The 21,339-nt window shown below is 32.8% G+C and overlaps 1 protein-coding gene across 5 annotated transcripts in view; it reads right to left on the bottom strand.

Moving 5' to 3' along the window:
• The window catches only part of PSPC1 (paraspeckle component 1), an 85,600-nt gene that overhangs the window by 23,743 nt on the left and 40,518 nt on the right, over positions 1-21,339 (bottom strand). The window contains exons 7-9 of one of the 5 annotated variants that reach the window (XM_069467464.1): positions 9,726-9,783; positions 5,641-5,810; positions 2,809-3,671 (exon numbers count right to left, since the gene is read on the bottom strand). The exons of 2 other annotated variants lie outside the window; for them this stretch is intronic. In XM_069467464.1, the coding sequence (XP_069323565.1) occupies positions 3,486-3,671; positions 5,641-5,810; positions 9,726-9,783 (414 nt within the window). In that variant the 3' untranslated portion in view covers positions 2,809-3,485. Of the gene's footprint in view, positions 1-2,808; positions 3,672-5,640; positions 5,811-9,725; positions 9,784-21,339 lie in introns of those variants that run through there. 2 more of the 5 variants (XM_069467465.1, XM_069467466.1) reach the window with 2 other exon arrangements.

Below are 21,339 nucleotides of genomic sequence, written 5' to 3'. Positions count from 1 at the left end.
TAAAATGTTCTTACTTTTTGGGAGAGTACGTTGAAATATTTAGGGGGGAAGTAATATGAAGCCTGCTACTTTCTGAAATAATTTCCCACCCCTCAAAAAGTCCATGCCTACAAATATCTAATTATACAAAGGAAACCATGAACTTTTAAATTAGGAAACACGTATATGGATATTCATTGTCTTATTCTTGAAAATAAGAAGTCTGACTTTTTGGATCACTGGTATCCTCTGACACTTCAGGAATAGAGTTTAATATATTAGATGTTGTAACAAAACTATTAACACACACACAAAAAAAATTTAAATACCACCATACTCTCTAGGTAACTTTCTCTAATTTTTCGAAGTGATCTAGCCCTTTTAATTTTTGACTAGTACCATTTGACACTAAATTTCAACCTTTTCAAGCTTTTAGCATACATTTTATCACATTCTTTCACAAAACTTATTTCAATCACACATTTATGTCCTTTTCTCATTCAGAATCTATGTTGTAATTATTAATATCGACATAACTTCAATGTATTAATTAGTGATTATTGATCATTCACATTGATATTCATAATTATTACAGACTTTTACATATAAACACTAAGTTACTGAAATAGTCAACAAGTATGTTTCTGAATAAACTGTAAAGGTATAATTTCAGTTAGTGTTTGAAAAACAAGAATGAAAGTTTCAGTCACTGCCCTTGTTAATAATTCCTATTTCTATTAAAAGGCAATTCCAGCAACATATTTTCCTTCTAACAGTACCAATATTTTAAGGTTAAAAATTAATATTTAATCTCTTTCACTGACCACTCAGCACTATCTTTAGATAGAAAAATCCAAAAAGCTCAAGAAAACAAATAGAATTTTACAAAATACAAGTGAACTTTAAAACCTGCATCTGTCAAGAAGAAAATCAATGTACTTATTTTCAAAAGAAACAAAAACAGGGGGCAAATTCTGACAAAACACAGTGCTAGAGTAGAACATTTAGAAAAATGGGTGTTCCTTTATTTTATGCATATTAATTACAAATAGCATATGAAGCCTAAGTCCTGTAGACTTTAAACTCAGTACTTCAAATCATGACACAAAAAGAAACATAATATTGTGGCATTATAATACTAAACTTGTTTCATATTGCCTTTTTATGGAAAAAATGATAGCATATATAACAACTTCATAGTTAAATTTAGAAAGCTAATATTGAATTTCCTCTTTATTTTTATATCTACCACTTTAAGCAAATGACATCAAAAAAATCTTCCTTGGTATACTAATTCACAGGAAAAAAAACTGACTAAGCCAGTTGCAAAGTTTATCTATACAAAAACACTATACAAAACTGTACAAAAACGCTAAGAACTGAATAACTAGGAGTTCAGGGATGCTCCACTTGACTGTCACTCAGAAGCTGACTGTTCCCAGGGTAAACTTGGTAAATACTGGAACAAGGATTTTCTTGATGCCGGAAAAAAGCTGTGTAGAACTCTGTTCTTGGAGCCAGAGTTGAGCCTGGACACTAAGATGTTCAGGAGAATAAGACATCTCTGTGCACTGGCTTTCAAACGTTCTTGAATGAATCATACAGAATTTCACAGCCTTGGCCAAAGGTAGCTTGGTATTAACATCAAGGAGTCAAGATTCTCCCAATCTTAATTCAGCTTTGAAGTAATATATAATGCTAAAATTTACCTAAGAATTATATGAATAAAATATAGATGACAGGAAAGGTAGACTTAAGTGCAATATATGTCACTTAAAAATTATAATTAATATTAAAATTCCTCCCCAATTAACGTCACAAATTGAAGCAAATCCCAGTCTCCATCACCTCACACTCAAGAAAAATGTAATAATCATCTTCAACTATTATTTTACAATTTCCAAATCATGTTTTCAAAGAATTGCCAAAAACAAAAGCCCATGAATAGTGCAAATTCTAGAAAATAATTCCATCCACACTATTGTGTCTAAAAAATAGAACATGAAATAGTACATATGATAAACTTAATTGGTACAAAAGAATACATCTCAATTATGCTTTACAACCAACTGCTTTTATGTAAGACTTTAACCAAATTTATTTCTTTCCAAATATGCTTTCCAGCGAAAAGAGAAACCAGGGAAAAATAAAAAGCACTATTTACATACTGTTTATTTAAAAATAGCATATTATCTTTCAGAAAGGTGCTAAAAGCATGATATAATAATACATTGAAAGGTTATATGAGAAATAACTGTGCTATGATCAGTGTCTGATAAATTAGATTTGTGGTATAGTTAAATATATCATTCCTTAAGTGTAATTTTAAATAAACACGACTAACATACAAATTTTTAAGTATAATTTTGTTTTGGAATAAACATTATAATTTGATAAAATCAGTTTCTCCCTAGCATTGAAAATCAAAATTGAAAATAGGTATTTGATAGTAGAGGGATCCAAGCAGATTCCTATGACCCTACCCATTCTTCTCAAGTTAATTCTCTGCTTTTTAACATCACCATCTGAACTGTAGTCCTTGGAGACAGTCCCAGCCCATCATAGAGTTTTACCAGAGAGACTTACCAAACTATGGAGAAATATTTAAACACTGCAGAGTCAAGTCATTTTTTAATACGTCTAGAAACCTACATTCTCCAGTAATGTCTAATTCACCATGAATCACACAGCAAATCCTTAATTAACAACCAACTCAACAGTATTGATTTTAAAGAAGATGTAACACTAACTGTACAATGATAAACAGGCAGAGAGATTCATACTAGACATTACTTTATAAGCAAAAGAGATTTGCCTTCAAACAGTTTTTTTTTTTCAAGATTGAAAAGATTTATTTGGAAAAATCAGCACAAGTTAAAGATATCCTTAATAATTCTTCTTAGAATACTTGAATATTCAGAATCGATATGAAATGTAGGCAGCAACTCTGATTTCACATAACATTAATGGCTTATACAAATTAAACTCCCATACCCACCCACTCCCAAATATACTACTCTATCTACCACGTATTGAAGTTAGCTTTCATTAAGCTTCCATCTTCAAGGCTACTTGCACAAACCAAAAAGCAAAATAATTTTCATTTTTAAAGGACTAGGATTAGTTAAAGCAACCAAAGCATTACCGTTACAGCAAAGTTTAGTAAATCCATAAGAGAATACCACTGGTAACATTTTTAAATTATCCAAAATGATTTCTTTATTGAGATTAAGTAACTACATAGATTTCACAGTACTATGGCATACTTATATTTAGCTAAAGTCACAAACACATTTTAACATTCAAAATGATAAGCATCATCATTACCATTCTAATCTACAAAGCTTATGAATAAAGAAAAATACAAAAACCTCAGGTTTTACAAAAAAAAAAACTTTAAGTCTACATACATTAACAATAAAACCATTTCTTCCAGGTAACAGATAAAGTATAAAGGCATACCACTGACTTTTTTTTTTTCTATATTGCCAGGAATGAAAGAATGTTTAGTATCTACGACGCTTATTAGGGCCTTCAAAGTTGGCCCCTTGACTTCCTCTACCAAAGCCAGCAGGACCACCACTTACAGGACCCACACCACTCATTGGTGCTTGAGGGGTTTCAGAACCTGTTCTACTTCCCATAGGTGAGCCCATTTGAGATGGTGGTCCTTGGGGAAATCTATCATTGTGCTATAATACCACATAATAAATATGAAGTCCATTTGGAACACGCCAAATATAAGTGACAAAAAAAATTGGCAAAATCCCAAGTGGTGGTGTCATGAAGTTCAGCAGAAAGTCCAGCAGAATCAGGATCACACATAGAAGGAAGAAAGGAGCAATTTAGTTAGTTACTATGTTTTTTTTTAAATGCAGCATCTGAAGATTTACATATTGCTAATGCTATGCCCCAATTTCATGAAAAAACTGATTTTATGGCATAAACAAATGCCATCTTAAGCCTAATCAGTATTATAATAATGCGCTGATTGCTTTTTAAAAAAACTTACATTGCACAAAGCTATGCTGTGAAACTTTGCTTTTTTAATAAGAGAAATAAAACTGGGGAGCAGCATCACATTCTTTTTTTAAAAGTAAACATTCTAAAAATTTTTAACATCAGTGCTTTTAAGACAGAAAGCACTAGTACAAACACAAAAAGAATTATGATTTCAATATGGAAATTTCTGAGGTGTTTTCCTTGAAAGACTATTATTGTGAAAATAGATTTAGTTCTAAAAATTGATAACTTAATATGTACTGAATCAACTATTTTGATAAACTTCACAACAATAACCACACATATTAATCTCAAAGTTTGAATAGAACTCCCTAAAGTGCAGCAGTAAAACGTCAGTGCAGAAAAGACCAAGAGTGATATGTAAATAAACTTTACAATTTCAAGGAGGGGGTAGAAAAATGGGACAGTTGATGTTACTTGTAAGTTACTACTGATTATATGCAACACAAAAACTTTGCCAAAGTAGTGTAAGTCTGTACTAGCTTTCAGACATTTTACTATAAAATGAAGCCTCCAATGAAAGGAACAAATGCACTAACTGCATTATGCGCCATCGTAGTAGATACGCACTGCCTCTTTATCTCCCTGTACAAACTATCATTTAAAAATCCCAACTATATGCATGTTCAATTTTTCCAAATTCTTAAGAGTGTATGAAGCAAATAAATTTAAAAAATGATAAACAATGTATTCATCAATTCTAAGATGACGATTTATTACTTTTTAACAATCACAATGAATTTAAAACTGATGGCATGTCTGAGTTTAACTGGCAGTGCTTTTTCTTAGCAGCAATGGCGCCTTAAGATTTGATATGGCAGTTCCAAAACTAACTGCCTTTTCAAAATATACAATCAACCAATTTTTCTAAATGTCATTTAAAACATTCCCAAATACTCAATGAGAAACTGTTTTGTCTATATAAAGCCCCAATTATAGAATGACAGACCTTAAGAGAAATGATAAAAGGTATCATTCTTGCTACTGATATTCAAATATAAAAACTGCAACTGAAAAACCTTCTTTTTATAATATTTAACCCACACAAAGATATCTTCACACTCTCAGATCCAAAAGAAAAACTGTCCACTTTAAATTTAATAACAAATGTTAATTAGCAATTCTGTGAAAAAGATGCAGCAACATATGTTTAGAATATACACAAAAACTTCAATGTTAATTATACAGTTAAATTCTTTTAAATAAATCATGACAAATGATATTTTTATTAAAAATATTTACTGAAATCTGTGTTTTCAAATATATTGGAGTTTTGTCCCCACCAAAGGTAAGGAGTCCACACGAGAAAAGAACATAATCATAAAATTTGACCATTACATGGAATGCTCGTAAAAGGTGGATACAAATTAAAAGACTGAAACATATCTAATTAATATATGTATTTCCTATACACTGAGGTATCACAGCATGCCACAGGTGGTAATCCTGATTTGTGGGCTACTTAAAAATTACCTCTTATAAATCAACATATAACTTCACAAAATTGTTTTTTCTTCATTGGTTATTGATCTCTACTGCCGAAACAAATGATGCCACATTATAATAAGTGTGAAGTTATCTTTGGGGCAGAAGTGTATATTACTGTATATAATCAAATTAATGTTTATGATACATTACCACTGCTCCATTATCTGGCATCATTGGAGTTCCCATATTTGCAGCTCCTTCTGGTCCCATGGCAGGACCAGGACCCATTGGTGGGCCAGGTATAGTTCCTCTGTTGTTCATATTCATACCCATCATTGGAGGAGGACCTTGGTTACCAGCAGGTGCTGGGCTAAACGCATCTACGTAAAACAATCTATACTTAGAGCTGTCCTATCTTAGTTTAGTAAACATTTAAAATTTAACAATACTTATGCAATCTATATAGCAAGACCATTATTATAAAAACCATTTTCCTTCCTTAAGAAGGGAAATGGGACATATTAATCTATTCTGCAACAGAGCATTACCCACACTCTAGAATGTTCATCCCCAAAACAAATGTACATAAAACCAATGAAGCAACTATCACTTATTTTAGGATATTTAAGACTGTAACAGTTTGAAAGTTTTAAAACATCATTATTTGCTATAGTCTGCTTTTAAACCAAATAATCCCTAACAATGGTGACTAAACTCTACCTGTTTAAATGAACAAAGGATCAGCACTTAGAAAACCACATAATTGTTTTCAAGTCATGGCCAAAAACATTAGCACATAAATAAAGCTGTGAGAGGGAAAACCATTTCCTGCGATATATATAAATAAAGATCACTATAACTAAGCACTTGGTTTTATATATAGTTATTGAATAACCCCCCCAAAAAAATTACAGGAGGTATTTTTTAACTTTATATTGAAAAATGCAATCCAACCAAAAATAAACTAAAATGACTCATGACAAAATTTATTCTTAAAAGCAACTGAAGCCAAATACAGATAAAATATTAACCCAGCTATTTGTATCTCTTCAACATGCTCGAATTCCAGCAATGAGGACAATCATTTGATATACTTCAAACTTTTTCATCAAAAAGATATCCATCTATCTCTTATTAATTGAAATAGTGTTTGCACTGTAATACCACATATATGATACTTAAAAATACGACATTTTTAAGTATTTTCTTTGAAATTTTTTTCCTAAGTGCCATGTTTGTTTATCACCAAATATTCAAAGCAAAGATTAATTCCAATTTAGGGTTTTCTTCTAGTATTTCATTAGGTAGGTCAATTTTCTGACACTCAGAACTCAGTTTCTCAAATCTATATTATAAAAGGAGTAGAAGTCTTTATTCAAACCCACAACTCTACATAATCCATAATGCAGCTGAACTCTGTACATGGCTGAGTCCAAGGAGCAGCTGAGAGAAAGAAGTCTCATTTCCTCCCAGGGGGTATCGTATTTCTGTTCTCTGAATCCAATCTCCAGGAACCTTGCAACTGCAACTTCGGTTCCTGGGGATTGGATTCAGAGAACAGAAATATGATACCCCCTGGGAGGAAATGAGACTTCTTGCTATCATATTTCTGTTCTTTGAATCCAATCCCCAGGAACCTTGCAACTTCATAGGAAGGAATTATTTTTTTAATCCCAAATGCTCTTGCTGAGAAATCTACCCTTTCTTTATTCAATACTTCCAGTTCCTCAGTATAGCTATAAATACCCATTTTTAATAATTTCCACAATCTAGAAATGAAAGAGTAGAGATATGAAGAAGAGTAGAGAACAGTATCTAGGAGGTGTCTTATCTCATCTTTCCTCCCCCCAAAAAAATTAAGGACAAATCTCTCTCTCTCTCTCTCTCTCTCTCTGTCTCAGAATGTAATGGCTACATTTGTGAATTTGGAATATAACTATATATAACTATGGGTATAAAAAAATAAAAATAGTATTTCTAACTATTTTCTAACTATCAGTAATTGAGACCCTTATTTTTAGTAATTACATCTTCTACCACATAGCTATAAATGAATTAAATTTAAAGATCTAAGAAATGTTAGCGTTATCTGGTTAACTGAAAAGTAGCTTTATAATCTATGTTTTACTTGGTATATAAACTAATGATACAACAGAAAATATGCTGACACATTCCTTCAATGTAATTTGATGGGATATGACAGTTTTACCTACTCAACAGCAACCCAACTGGATAATGATTAATAACTCCAGGAAACCTTTTTATGAAGTCTCACATTGCATGAAGACTAAAGAAAAAATTAAAATGGACTGAACTTTAGTAGAATAAGTGCTAAAAGATAAATAAGGTTGTCTGGGAGAATGGTAGATATGTCATGAAAATTTTAAATTCTCTTGAATCCTTAACTAAATGAAGAATGTAAAATTATGTCCTCATACTTCTGATAAAGTTGCTAATCAAGCAAACAGAATGCTTTTGGGGTCTCTCTGCACCATCAGAAATGATTTTTTTTTTTTTTTTTTTTTTGAGACAGAGTCTCACTCTGTTGCCCGGGCTAGAGTGAGTGCCGTGGCGTCAGTCTAGCTCACAGCAACCTCAAACTCCTGGGCTTAAGCGATCCTACTGCCTCAGCCTCCCGAGTAGCTAGGACTACAGGCATGCGCCACCATGCCCGGCTAATTTTTTGTATATATATATTTTAGTTGTCCATATAATTTCTTTCTATTTTTAGTAGTGACGGGGTCTCACTCTTGTTCAGGCTGGTTTTGAACTCCTGACCTCGAGCGATCCACCCGCCTCGGCCTCCCAGAGTGCTAGGATTACAGGCGTGAGCCACCGCGCCCGGCCTATGATTTTAAGTTTTATACCATTTTAAAGCTTAGTTCTGATGTTAACGACAATCTAATAATTATAATGGCCTTTCAAACTGCCTACAGTCCACAATATTCTCACTTTTACAATCCTGAAAACCACATTATCTTATATACCATCTCAGAATTTACTCTAAAAAAGACAAATACTGCACCAGTAGTACATTATTATATACTCAACTATGCTTCGTAATTTACAACTTACATATTCTTGGTTCACTATTTCATGCATCAAATGTACTAGGATCACAATTAAGTTCTTTATGGGCAAGGGACCATATTTCATGTTTCTTTTGTATACCAGAGATGTTCAATAAACTACTTGTTGGTAGAAAAGTGACCAAGTAAACAGCAATAAATGATTTCAGATCATCTGAAGAACTGGCATCAGAGAGTTTTTTTTTTAAAAAAAAAATGAGCTAATCACAGAAAAATTGCTCAATCCACATATTACATGTTTTCAGTTTCATTTTAAATACTATATATTCTAAGAACATAGTGCATTTTGTAAATGTGTTCATTTAGGTACATTAGATGCTATGGTAATGCAATCTTTAAAACAATATATACATTTGAGTCATATAAAGATTTTTAACTTCATGACAGCTTCATGGGGCAACTTAATGTGAAATTAATATATACAAAATTTAATTCATTATCCAATATTTGAATGTATGGCATTACAAATTTCAATTTTAATAAGACCTATGATACTCTACACTTATTTTTTCCTCAGTATATTTACTTGGTACTACTTCACTGACAATCTGGCTATATATGTCAATCTATATTAAAGTAGGTAATGTAGGTATTTTCCTAAAAACTTTACATCAATTGTAAAGATATGCATTAGCAAGACACATCTCATTTCCTTAACAAATCACAGAGGTCCCCAAATGGTGTACTTCTGTGCACAATACTGCAGTTAAGGGGAAAATGTTAAATATTTAGTGAACTGATTAGCAGCTTCAAAGTTACAAAATCTAGTTGAAAATAGAAATCTATAAAATGCTCTAAAAACATTTAAAAATGCAACTCAGAAACTATTTCCAAGGGGAAGAAAGCCAATCTGAAGGTATGAAACTTGATTTTAAAAGCACAACAGAGTTGTATTACGCCATGTAATGACTAAAGCAGTTTCAGGCTGTTATCAAAATCTGGTTTATAAATATCTTTCATTAAACCTATCAAAGTATAACATATCTTTTAGCCTTCAAAAAAACAAAATAAAAATTTTCTTCCTGGAAATACATTTTTAATATAATTGTGTTTTATTTCAATTTAATAAAGGTAAGAGATTTCACTTTTACAAGTGTTGGTTTCATATTTTAGTTTCTTACTGATATGCAGATACCACAAACAGCATATACAGTCCCCCAAAGAATTACAAGGAAGTTACAGAAGCCTTTTGCTTCAAATCCCTACCTCCCATGTTTATTGCTCCACGGGGACCCATATCACCCATTCTCATTTCCTGTTCTCTCTGTAAGTAAACATAGTTGTCACAGTCAACCTATCGATCTTATGACTTTACATTTCCCATCTAAAATCAAAAAGAAAAGAGTGAAATGGGACATCACTTTCCATTAAAAATTTTGAAATTTTCCATCATCATTTACTTAACAAGAACACTGAAAAGAAACTTCAGTCTCCCAGGCTATATATACAGATATACATATATATTAGTGTATATACATATATATACTACAAATGCTTAGAGCACCCAGTTTGTATTGTAAGATTAATTAGTGAATCAGATTACATGAAATCGACCACAGATTATTTTTAGTATTTTTATTCTAAAAGATCAAAGACATATGCCTAGATTCCAGGCATAAAAAAATCTAATAATAACCACTGGGGCCAATTATTTTTTCCTCCCAGGCCACTGAAGTCGTAAAATAGAAATGACTGTTACCATGTGTATATTGAAATATATTCAAATATGCAATGCAAAACAGCTTTAGAGCACTAAGCTAAAAATAAACAATTTTCGTCGTCTAAATACAATTTATTCTTGTATATTTATTCAACTAGTTAAGCGTTATTTCATCCAGCCTATACATATAACACAAAAGTCTCTACTCCACACAAACAATTATTGAAAGCTTGACATAACACTGCTTTCCTTTAACTGAGCAGCAATTTTACTTAAAAACCTAAATTAAAGTATTGCACAGCTGGCAAGTTTTGAAACAATGTGCCCTTGATAGTAACTACAACACAACAGGTTCAAATGTTCAGAATGTTTGAAATTTCATTACAGAAACTGCTTCCTAAAAACTCTTCATTTACCAGTAATAGTTATATAGAATTAACTCTGATGAAATCTCTAGGTGAAATTACTCAAGATATCACATTAAAATTGCAATTTTATCTCAGACAGACAAGTATGTTAAATGTAGCAATCATGAAAAACATTCTATTATGAGGCAAAAGTAGCAATGTTTAAAGAAAGGGTAATTATACTTCTGAAAAGTAATCTTACTAAAATCTAAATGTTCATTTAAAATTCTATTTAATAATATAAAATACTGGTGAAAAGCACCCATAATACCTGGAAATCAAAGCCTATGATGGAAACATAAATGCTATTAAGCAGCAAATGGCTCCTTTAAAAAAATAAAAATAAAATACCTGCCTACCTAACCTAAACGGAGATACCCAAAGATAATCTTTAATGAAGTTATGGTACAATAAATGAAGCTATGGTACAGCAAAAACACCACCATGGGGAAAAAAATTTAAATATCAAATCTTTCTAAAAGCTGTTGTTTTTTTTTTTTTTGAGACAGAGTCTTGCTCTGTTGCCCGGGCTAGAGTGCCGTGGCGTCAGCCTCGCTCACAGCAACCTCAAACTCCTGGGCTTAAGAGATCCTGCCTCAGCCTCCCAAGTAGCTGGCACTACAGGCATGCACCACCATGCTCGGCTAATTTTTTCTATATGTATTTTTAGTTGGCCAGATAATTTGTTTCTATTTTTTAGTAGAGATGGGGTCTCGCTCTTGCTCAGGCTGGTCTCAAACTCCTGACCTAGAGCGATCCTCCCACCTCGGCCTCCCAGAGTGCTAGGATTACAGGCGTGAGCCACCGCGCCCGGCCTAAAAGCTATTTTTTAACTTTCCTAAAAATAAATCTCTCATACTATTACTGACCAGGAAAAAAAAAAAAAAAAAAGCTAGACTGTAAGGTAACACTGGCTACTGAGTAGTCAAGCATTATATGAAGAAAGTATTTTAAAGTAACAATTATCACCACTTCTCAATAAAGCAAATCAAGTTGCCATCTCATCACTACTTAGAACCTACTGATAAAGGGAAGACTTCTTTTCAACACATCCAAAGTCTTCTAGCTATACATATAATATTTATAGTATCTAGACAAGTACCTATAAATAATCTCAGATATTTGTTACTGAGGCCCTGGTTACATTGCAGCACCACGGAGTAAAACATGGATTTTATAATCATGACTTTTTTTTGGGGGGGGGGGGGAAGGACATGGATTTAATTTATATTTTTACTTTTGGATTTGCCTTAAATAAGGTAGGTTAGAAATGCAGTGTCTAACCACTGATACAGGGTAATTATTATACTCTGAGACTTTAATTTTCAAATATCCCTAACTACCTTTAGCACTCTAGGTAAAGAAAAGGAGCATAAGCAATCTTTTTTAATGTCTCTTTATATTTTCAGCTCTATTCTCAGAAATAACAATGTTTAACACATAATTATTCACAAAACACTTTCTGTTACTATTATTAAATTCATTTTCATTATTAAGAGAATTTCATGGGAAACTTTTTAACATGGTAGAGAAATCTATGATTTTCAGTGTCAGTAACATTCCCCTTCTGATGCTACAATCTTTCTGTAAATGAGATAATCAGAATGCCTTAGAATATTCCATGTTAATATAACATATCACCATGTTAAAATACCAATTCATGTTGTATATTGCATTTTTCACCATATATACACTTATACTTAGTAATATTGACAGTATCTTAAAGAAAATTACTGAATACTATTTTACATAGCTTTACTGGAGTTTATGAAAAGGAGAATAATTTGATGATGGATCATTTTAAGTATTTTAGAAGGAGCAAAATCAGTTTTCAGCTTCCTATTCATGTCTTCAGGATGCTGTTACTTTCTAGAAATCCACTGCCACATACTTCTAGTAAAATACAAAAGAGGTAGAGATTATATTTATTAAGGTGATTCTGTAAACTGAAAGACAGTATTTTTCACTACCACTTATCAAATGTCAATAAGGAAAATCACTTGAAGAAGTTCACTACAAGGTGTCCCCCCCAAAAAAGCAATACACAAGGCCCTCACTTCTATGATTTATTTTTAAAATATTTCAAATTAGAATTCAAATTAAAACTAGTACATAATATGTGATATTTTTACAAATTTTAATGATTTTTTTACTAAAAATTGAGAGTTGTGCTATAAGCTGAAACAACTTATTTCTCATCAGCATCTCGAAATACTGCAGTGCAGTAAAACAACGCTGTAACAAAAACTCAGTTTTCAACTACTGATTCAACCCTATGAGAGGTAAGTCTACCGTTACCCATTTTAGAGATGATAAAACTGAGGCACAGAGTCGTCAAATAAGTTGGTCAAGGTAATACAGGAAGTAATTAGTTGAGTCAGCCTATAACATTCTGCTAAAATAGAGTTCATAAGATTTCCACCTTCACAAGGTCCCTTCATTCTTCAATAATTCCAATAACTGAAACCTAACAAAAGGCAAGATTTCTTTCTTTTTTCTTGAAAGAGGGTCTTGCTCTACCACCCAGGCTAGAGTGCAGTGGTGTCATTATACCTCACTGGAACCTCAAACTCCTGGGGTCAAGCGATCCTCCTGTGTCAGCCTCCCAAAAGGCAAGATTTTTAACTTATCCTTATAATGTTTATAAGATTGTGTGCCTTTCCATGAAAAGAATTACATGTAAGTATTTCTAAAAGGTGTCACTAAAGTGTACTTAAATTAAAAGATGACCAAAAAAGGAAGCAAAAGTATGGCCCATTCCCAGAACCACATATCAAAGGAGCACTAAGAATGCCCAAGACCCTTTGAGGAAGTGCCCAAAGTTAAAACTATTGCATGGCTGGGTGCAGTGGCCCGAGTGGGTTAATCCCAGCAATTTGGAGGATTGCCTGTGGCCAGGAGTTTGAGACCAGCCTGGGCAACACAATCAGACATCTCTTGGAAACAAAGAAAAGAAAAAAGAAAAAATTAGCCAGGAGTGGTAGCTCCATGCCTGTAGTCCCAACTACTGAGGAGGCTGAGGCAAGAGAATGACTTGAGCCCACACAGGAAGCTATGATCGTGTATCACTGCACTCCAGCCTGGGCAACAGAGTGAGACCCTATCTTAAAAAAAAGAAAAAAACAAAACAAAACAAAACAACCCACTTCATGTTTCTATTAACACTAAGACATAATTATAATACTATGATCTTATGAGGCTTTTTACTATATCAACATTCACCACATTTGACGGTGCAAAAGCCATGGCTGGGAAAAGTCTCAGTGTTTCAGCACCAATCAAGGTACTTGAACTCAGTTTTTCCTAATAAGCATTGAATTTACCACATCCATGAAACTGAAGTTTAAAAATTTAAATTATGAATACCCGGATGAATTAGTAAAAATTATTAATTTTAGTAAATCTTGGATACATGCCTTTAATATTCTAAAAAATCCAATTTACATACAAAGCACTCTGAAGTAGTATGGTTATTTTAAGAAAAAGCATTTGTAACTGGATTCCATGCTGAATAAGCCACTTTTTTCATAAAACATGATTTTTTTCTTGAGATACTACCATCTGACAAACTATGATTACTGACTTGAGTATTTGCCAGACGTTTTCTAATGAGATCGATATTAAGAACTGTGACTTCTTTTTGACTTTCCATAATAAAATACATTAACATTTGGATAATCTCTTAGGTCAATGGATCAGTATTTTTCTACTGATTGGTACAGGACATTACAAAATCATGCTTGAGTAAAAACTGAAGGTAGAGCAACAAATTTTAATGCAAAAGAGTACTTTTAAGATACTACCACTTGTTAAGTTTTACTGTAGTATCAAAAAAAATTCACCATTATCTGAAGATATTATTAACATATTTCTCCCTTTACTTATCACTTATCCATGTAAAGACAGGTTTTCTTAATGTTTTTTAACCAAAAGAGCTTTTTGTAAGACATGGAATAAATATGGGACGCAGACCATTTTCTATAGAGCAGAACATTAAAAAAACTTACAAAACGTGAAACTGCCCTTCTTCCCACTACACTAAAGTTAAACATTAAAAATATTTGCAAAAATGTAAAATAAGGTCACTTCCGTCTATGACAGATTTTCTTTAAAATTTGTTTTAATTTTTAACATGGTATTTACTGATAAAACCTAAACAAAAGCTCTTTGAAGTCCTCAATAATTTTTAAATATGTAAAGGGATCTGGAAGCCAAAAGTTTTGAGAACCACCATTTTTTAAACCTCCAGTCAGACTTCCTTCATGAAAATATACAATAGCATAAAACTTGTTCTAGTGTAAATTAACCTAACCAGTATTTCCCGAACAGTACTAATAAACATGCCACTACTGGCACACAACACTATTTTATTTAAAATACAGATTTTTCCCTATAGTATCTAATAATTCTATCAATCTGTGATTTTAAAGATGCAGGTTGAGCATCCCTAATCCAAAAGTCCAAAATCCAAAATGCTCCAAAACCTAAAACTTTTTGAGCACCAGGATGATGCCCACCACAAGTGGAAAATTCATGTGATGGGTCAAGTCAAAACAGTCAAAATTTTGTTTTGTGCACAAAATTATTAAGAATATTGATAAAATTAACTTCATGATATGTACATAAGAAATATAAACAAGCCAGGCATGGTGGCTCATGCTTATAATCCCACCATTTTGGGAGGCCAAGGTGAGTTGGATCACTTGAGGCCAGGAGTTTGAGACCAGCCTAACATAGTGAGACCCCATCTCTACGAAAAAATTTAAAATTAGCCAGTGTGGTGGTGCACACCTGTAGTCCTAGCTACTAGAGAAGCTGAGGCAGGAGGATCCCATGAACCCAGGAGTTTGAGGTTACAGGGAGATGAGCAATGATCATGCCATTGCATTCCAGCTAGGCAACAGAGCAAAACCTGGCTTTTAAAAAAAGAAGAAGAAACAAATTTTTTCTTTAGACTTGGGTCTCATCTCATCTCTAAGAGATCTCATTATATATGCAAATATTCCAAAATCCAAAAATATCTGAAATCCAATATACTTCAGGTCTAAGGCATTTTGCATAAGGGATACTGAATCCGTATAATTTGGGGTTTCCCCCCCAAGTTAACCTAATTTAAAAGAATTCCATGGTACTCAAGTAAGGCAAAAGTAAAGTTGAAGGATACAGGATACAGTAAACCTAACGATACAGTGAACTAAATAAAAACTGCCTTACCTGTGTCAAACTGGAACATTTTGTGATCAATGACAAGATGTATTCACCTAACACTTTGACCAATCCAAATTCTTATTTGAGTAGACACAGTATTAAGGACCACAATCAATATTCTGATTTAGTCACACAGACTTCTGAAGCTTCTAAGAATTGTCTAGATACCACCGTGTGCTATTTAGGTTTCACGTCTCAAAAAAGAAAATACTAAAAATAATAGAGAACACTTAAATCCACTAAAAAATACGTAATTCTAGAGAAAAGTATAGTAAGTTCTGGCAAGTAACAAGATTCAGCTAAGTCTTTTATCTGGACACAGGGTCTCGTCCTGTCACCCAGGCTGAGTGCAGTGGTGCAATCACAGCTACTCCAGGGCTCAAGCGATGCTCTTGCCTCAGTCTTGAGTAGCTGGGACTATAGGTGAACGGTACCATACCCAGCTTTTTTTTTTTTTTTTTTTTGAAAGAGACATCGTCTCACTGTATTGCTCAGGCTGGTCTGGAACTCCTGGCCTCAAGTGATTCTCCCTATCTCGGCCTCCCAAAGTGCTGGGATTACAGGCATGAGCCACCACACCTGGCCCAACTTCTTTATCATTAAATATTCCTAAAAATAAATTTCCCAAAAAATCAATTACATTTAGCACTTGAAAGTATTTTAGAGTTAGCAAACTGCATTCTTTTATCTCTTCCTTCACTAGAAGGTTACATAAATAGTAAGAATATTAGTTAACTAGCCAAACTTTCATGAGAAAGATTAAATAAAAACTGTTAAGCATCCAGAAATAATCACTAACACAGCATATTTAGACATAAAGAATGGGAAAAACAATCAATTATATGAAATATTAAGAAAACTTAACATTTTTAGTTCAGGTGATTTAAAACAATAATTTCTGAAACACTGTATTACTCACTGCTAGATAGGGAAGGGAAGCTATTTTAAGAAACATAAGACAATCTTTTAACATTTATATCCCTAGGGTGGGTTTTTTCCCCTCAGTTTGAATACATGCATTCTAAAATATCTTCAAACAATGAAGATTGGGGAAAACGTTCCTCAGTTTTAAGATTTTTAAAATGAAACTTTACAACGTGTATTAGTAGGGAAATTGCAAATTAACATGAGATAGCACTACCCATCTATCAGAATGCCCAAAATCCAAAACAATAACAACAAATGCTGGCAAGGATTACAAGCAAAAAGAACTCTCATTCTTGGGAATGCAAACTGGTATAGCCATTTTGGGTGAGAGTTTGGCAATTTCTTATAAAACTAAACATACTTTTATCATCCAATATAGCAATACTGCTCCTTGCTTTTTACCCAAAAGAGCTGAAAACTTAAGTCCACACCAAAACCTGCCTAAGAATGTTTATACCAGCTTTATTCACAATTGCTAAAATTTGGAAGTAACCAAGATGTCCTTCAGCAGGAAATGGATAAATTCTGGTACATCCGGACAAAGGAATATTATTCAGCACTAAAAAGAAATAAGCCATCAACCTCTGAAAAGACATGGAGGAAACTTAAAAGCATATAGCTAAGTGAAAGAGGCCAATCTGAAAAGGCTACTTACTATATGATTCCAATTATATAACATTCTGGAAGTGATAAAACTATGGTAACAGTAAAAGGATCAGCAGTTGCCAAGGGGTTAAAAAGCAGGGATGAATAAGCAGAGCACAGAGGATTTTTATGGGAGTGAAAACACTCTCTATGATATTATAATGGCAGATGCATCTCATTATATGTTTGTCAAACCCTCAGAAAGTACACCAAGAGTGAATCCAAATGTAAACTATGGACTTTGGTTGATAAGGATGTGTCAATGTAGGTTCATCAATTTTAACAAATGTACCACTCAAGGTGCAGGATTTTGATAATGAGGCATAGCAGTAAGTATGTGGGGACAGGATTATATAAAAATCTCTGTACCTTTTGCACAATTTTGCTGTAAACCTAAAACTTCTCTTTTATTTATTTAAAGATGGGGTGTCTCACTCTATCACCCATGCAGGAGTGCAATGGCATAATCACAGCTCACTGCAGCCTTGAACTCCTGGGCTCAAGTGATGCTTCATGTCTTAGCCTCCTGAGTAGCTGGGACTACAGGCATGTACCACCATTGCCCAGATAATTTTTTGTGAAGACAGGGCCTCAATATGTTGTCCAGGCTGGTCTCCAACTCCTGGCCTCAAGCGATCATCCTGCCTCGCCCTCCCAAAGTGCTGGGATTACAGGCGTGAACCACAGCACCCAGCCAAACTCCTCTTCAAAAAAAAAAAAAAAAAAAAAAAAAAGAAGAGACAGACTTTAAAATGCTTCCTTTTGAATAATAAATTACATTCTTCCTCCCACTCTCTTTTTTTAAGGGACAGGGTCCAGGCTGCAGTCAAACTCTTGGGCTCAAGCAATCCTCCCACCTCAGCCTCACAAGTAGCTGGGACTATAGGTGCGTGCCATGATGACTGGCTAATTATATCTTAATTTATATTACAAGGTTTAGTCATGAAACAAAAATAGTTGTTCCTTGTTAAATACTGAATTCAGAAATAGAGGCAACAACAAATAGAAGTAGGGGGACTTACTGTGTTCATTAACTTGACATACACCTCATAAACCAGACATATTCAACAATGTATTTTTTTAAGGCCTAGTTCTAGGTAATTGAGTAAACAGATTATTCTCATGTTACTGTTAAATTCAACTGAATGTGTAGCAAAATTAATGGCTATTTTTTAATATTATACAGTGTGGCTTTCTAACTGAAGAGGAATTAAATGTAATCATATACACTCTAGCATACATCAAAGAGACAGAAGGAAATAAGTATTTTAGATAAATTAATTTTTAAACATATTCAGCTGAGAATTTTATTTTTAATGCATATACCTGAGAAAATTTATAAGATTGCCATTTTCAATTATCATGGCAAACTCTCCGAAGAGATGCTTTTAAAACCTAAAATTGATCAGCAATATTTAATTATTCCTCAAATTTAGTTACTATACACAAAACTCCTAAAGAAACGAGCAATGACATCAGCTACAAGACAAATATAATACTATTAATAGACTCTTACCAAAGTTCACATATTACTGGTGACTGGTTTGCATTTCTTTATCCATAACCTCTTTCTTACTCAGTACGTTCCCTTAACAAAGTTAAACAACTATCACAACTGCCCAGGTCAAGGTATGAAAGATGAAACAAAAGAACAAATGTAAACTGCAGAAGAAGCTATTCCAAATTGGTCCCATTAACAGAAGAAAGCAATGGAAAGAAGAAAACAAGGCATATATAAAAAAGGCCAATGTATGAGGAATTAAGTACATATTTTAGAGAGTATCTTTTTCTGTTTGTGATTTTAAGGCATTAGATAAATTATTTCAATAGTTTACCAGAAGTTTTGAAATTTTGACAATATATATTTTTTTGTAAGTAGCTAACTCAAAGCAACAGATCCAATACATAGTGATTTTTTCAATATTTAAGTAGTACCAAAACAGAAATTAAGAAGTTACTTAAAATTCACAAGTATAAAAGAAACTACTGTAACAACCATATTGGTTGTTTAAAATCAGGATTTAGAAAAGGCGGTATGCCAAACGAATAAGTTATCTTATGAAAAATATGGTAAATTTACAACCAGAAAAGCCAGGGTTTGAAACATAATAAACAATATAGTGGAAGATACCATAAGACAAAGAAGCAACTTACCCATATATTATCAGTAATTTGAAATATTTAAAAGCCTTTGAAAATTTGTAATTATCAACAGTCTAACTTAAATAAATGCATCTTATCAGAACATGCTTATAAAACCAAGTTCCTACACCCCAACACTAGTAGTTAATATTAAACATGAATATTGATATGCCCATTTTTTAGTTTTAGTATAAAATTCTGACATTTCAGATGATACTACACAGCTTCATACCTTCAATATGAAGTACAGAAGATATCAGATACTGATAAACCTAAAAAGCATTTTTTTATAGAATCAACATATAGAACAACTCCTGTAAGGTGGCTCTAAATGCACTCAACAAGTCACAAAGCAGAAGCAACATGTTAAATTTTTATGCCTTCCTAGGATCTTTTCATTATTAATTCAAACTAATAATCAGATAAAATTTAACTGGATCACACTTATTAGAAATTATACAAGACATGTTTACTTTAGTTAACCACTTCTATTCACCAGTCTTGAGTCTCCTCTTCTCGATTCCTCAAAAATAAAGGTCAACATTAGCTAAAAGAAAAATCTTACCATTCGGAACGAAAAATGATGAGAACTTACCATTTCTAATGAAAAGACATGAGGTATACCTATTAATATAACACAGCAGAGTAATAAACGAATCATATCAGTTAAAAAAAAACAAAACAAAACAAAACAAATTAAGTTCCACAATAGTGTCAAGGCTATTTAATGGCCTGCTTAACACTCGCCAGTAGAGAATTTGTCTGAACTCTGAGAACTTTTACACCCTGTGTTAAGTATTCTGATCTAAAATCCTCTAATATCCTTTGTATTCATGGTGCTCTGCACTATGTTTTGAACACAGGGAACAGTAAACAAATTTTTCTTCCTAAATGGAAACTTCCGAGTCTTCCTGTAAGCCTAATCCTCTGAAGGAATATTCAAGTGGGATCCGCATATTGAAAAGTTAGATATGCTGAAAACCAAGTACAAAATAATTATTAATTATCTGCTTTGAAAAATTACTCTTATTATGTGATTCCATTATGAAGTCTATAAAAACACAAAGTTGTACCTCAATGCCACCTATGTTTTCCAAAGTACTAAATGTTTACCAACTGAGGCATTAGTATTCAATAAATACCAAGATGTCATGGACCATAAAAAACACTGAAAACCATGATTGAGCTACATGGGCATTTGAAAAACATGATATCAACAACTATTTAATTTTCTCACTTTACGTCTAACTAACTATAATATGACAAATATAAAATTCCTGACTTAAAAAAATAGCACAATTGGTGGACAAAGTCAGAAAAACTTACATTGCAACTTGGTAAGTACTACAATAAAAATATTAAAAATGAAAAGGATCACAACTCAGGTGAGGAATCAGATAATATCTGAGCAGAGTCTACACAGATGTTCTTCATGAGGAAAAAAGATGGAAATTTTTCTGGACTATGAACCTCTCTGAAACTCTAATAGAAGGTAAGACCAAAAAAGACACTAGAGTCATCTAATATGGCACAAAAATAATCAAGTACAATTAATAGTCCTCTGGAAAAGTATATGTAGAATATAAGAGATTCAGTAATCATTTCCACCTTGTCATTCAGAAAAGTCTTTAAGATATGAATGATAAAACAGAGAAAAGAAAACTACTACTCATAATTGTAATATATAATTACGGTAACTATACATCCTGGTTTACCTAAGAAAGCCCATTTTATGCACCTGCTATAAAAAGTATTTTAATAATATCCATATTCATTGGTCCCAGTTTTGATGAAAAATTTTAAGGTTTCCCATACAGGATTAGATGATATT

The sequence above is a fragment of the Eulemur rufifrons genome, chromosome 4, assembly GCF_041146395.1.
Source record: "Eulemur rufifrons isolate Redbay chromosome 4, OSU_ERuf_1, whole genome shotgun sequence".
NCBI lineage: Eukaryota > Metazoa > Chordata > Mammalia > Primates > Lemuridae > Eulemur > Eulemur rufifrons.
Note: the sequence above shows the minus strand (reverse complement) of the source record. Positions and strands in the feature narration are given on the sequence as shown.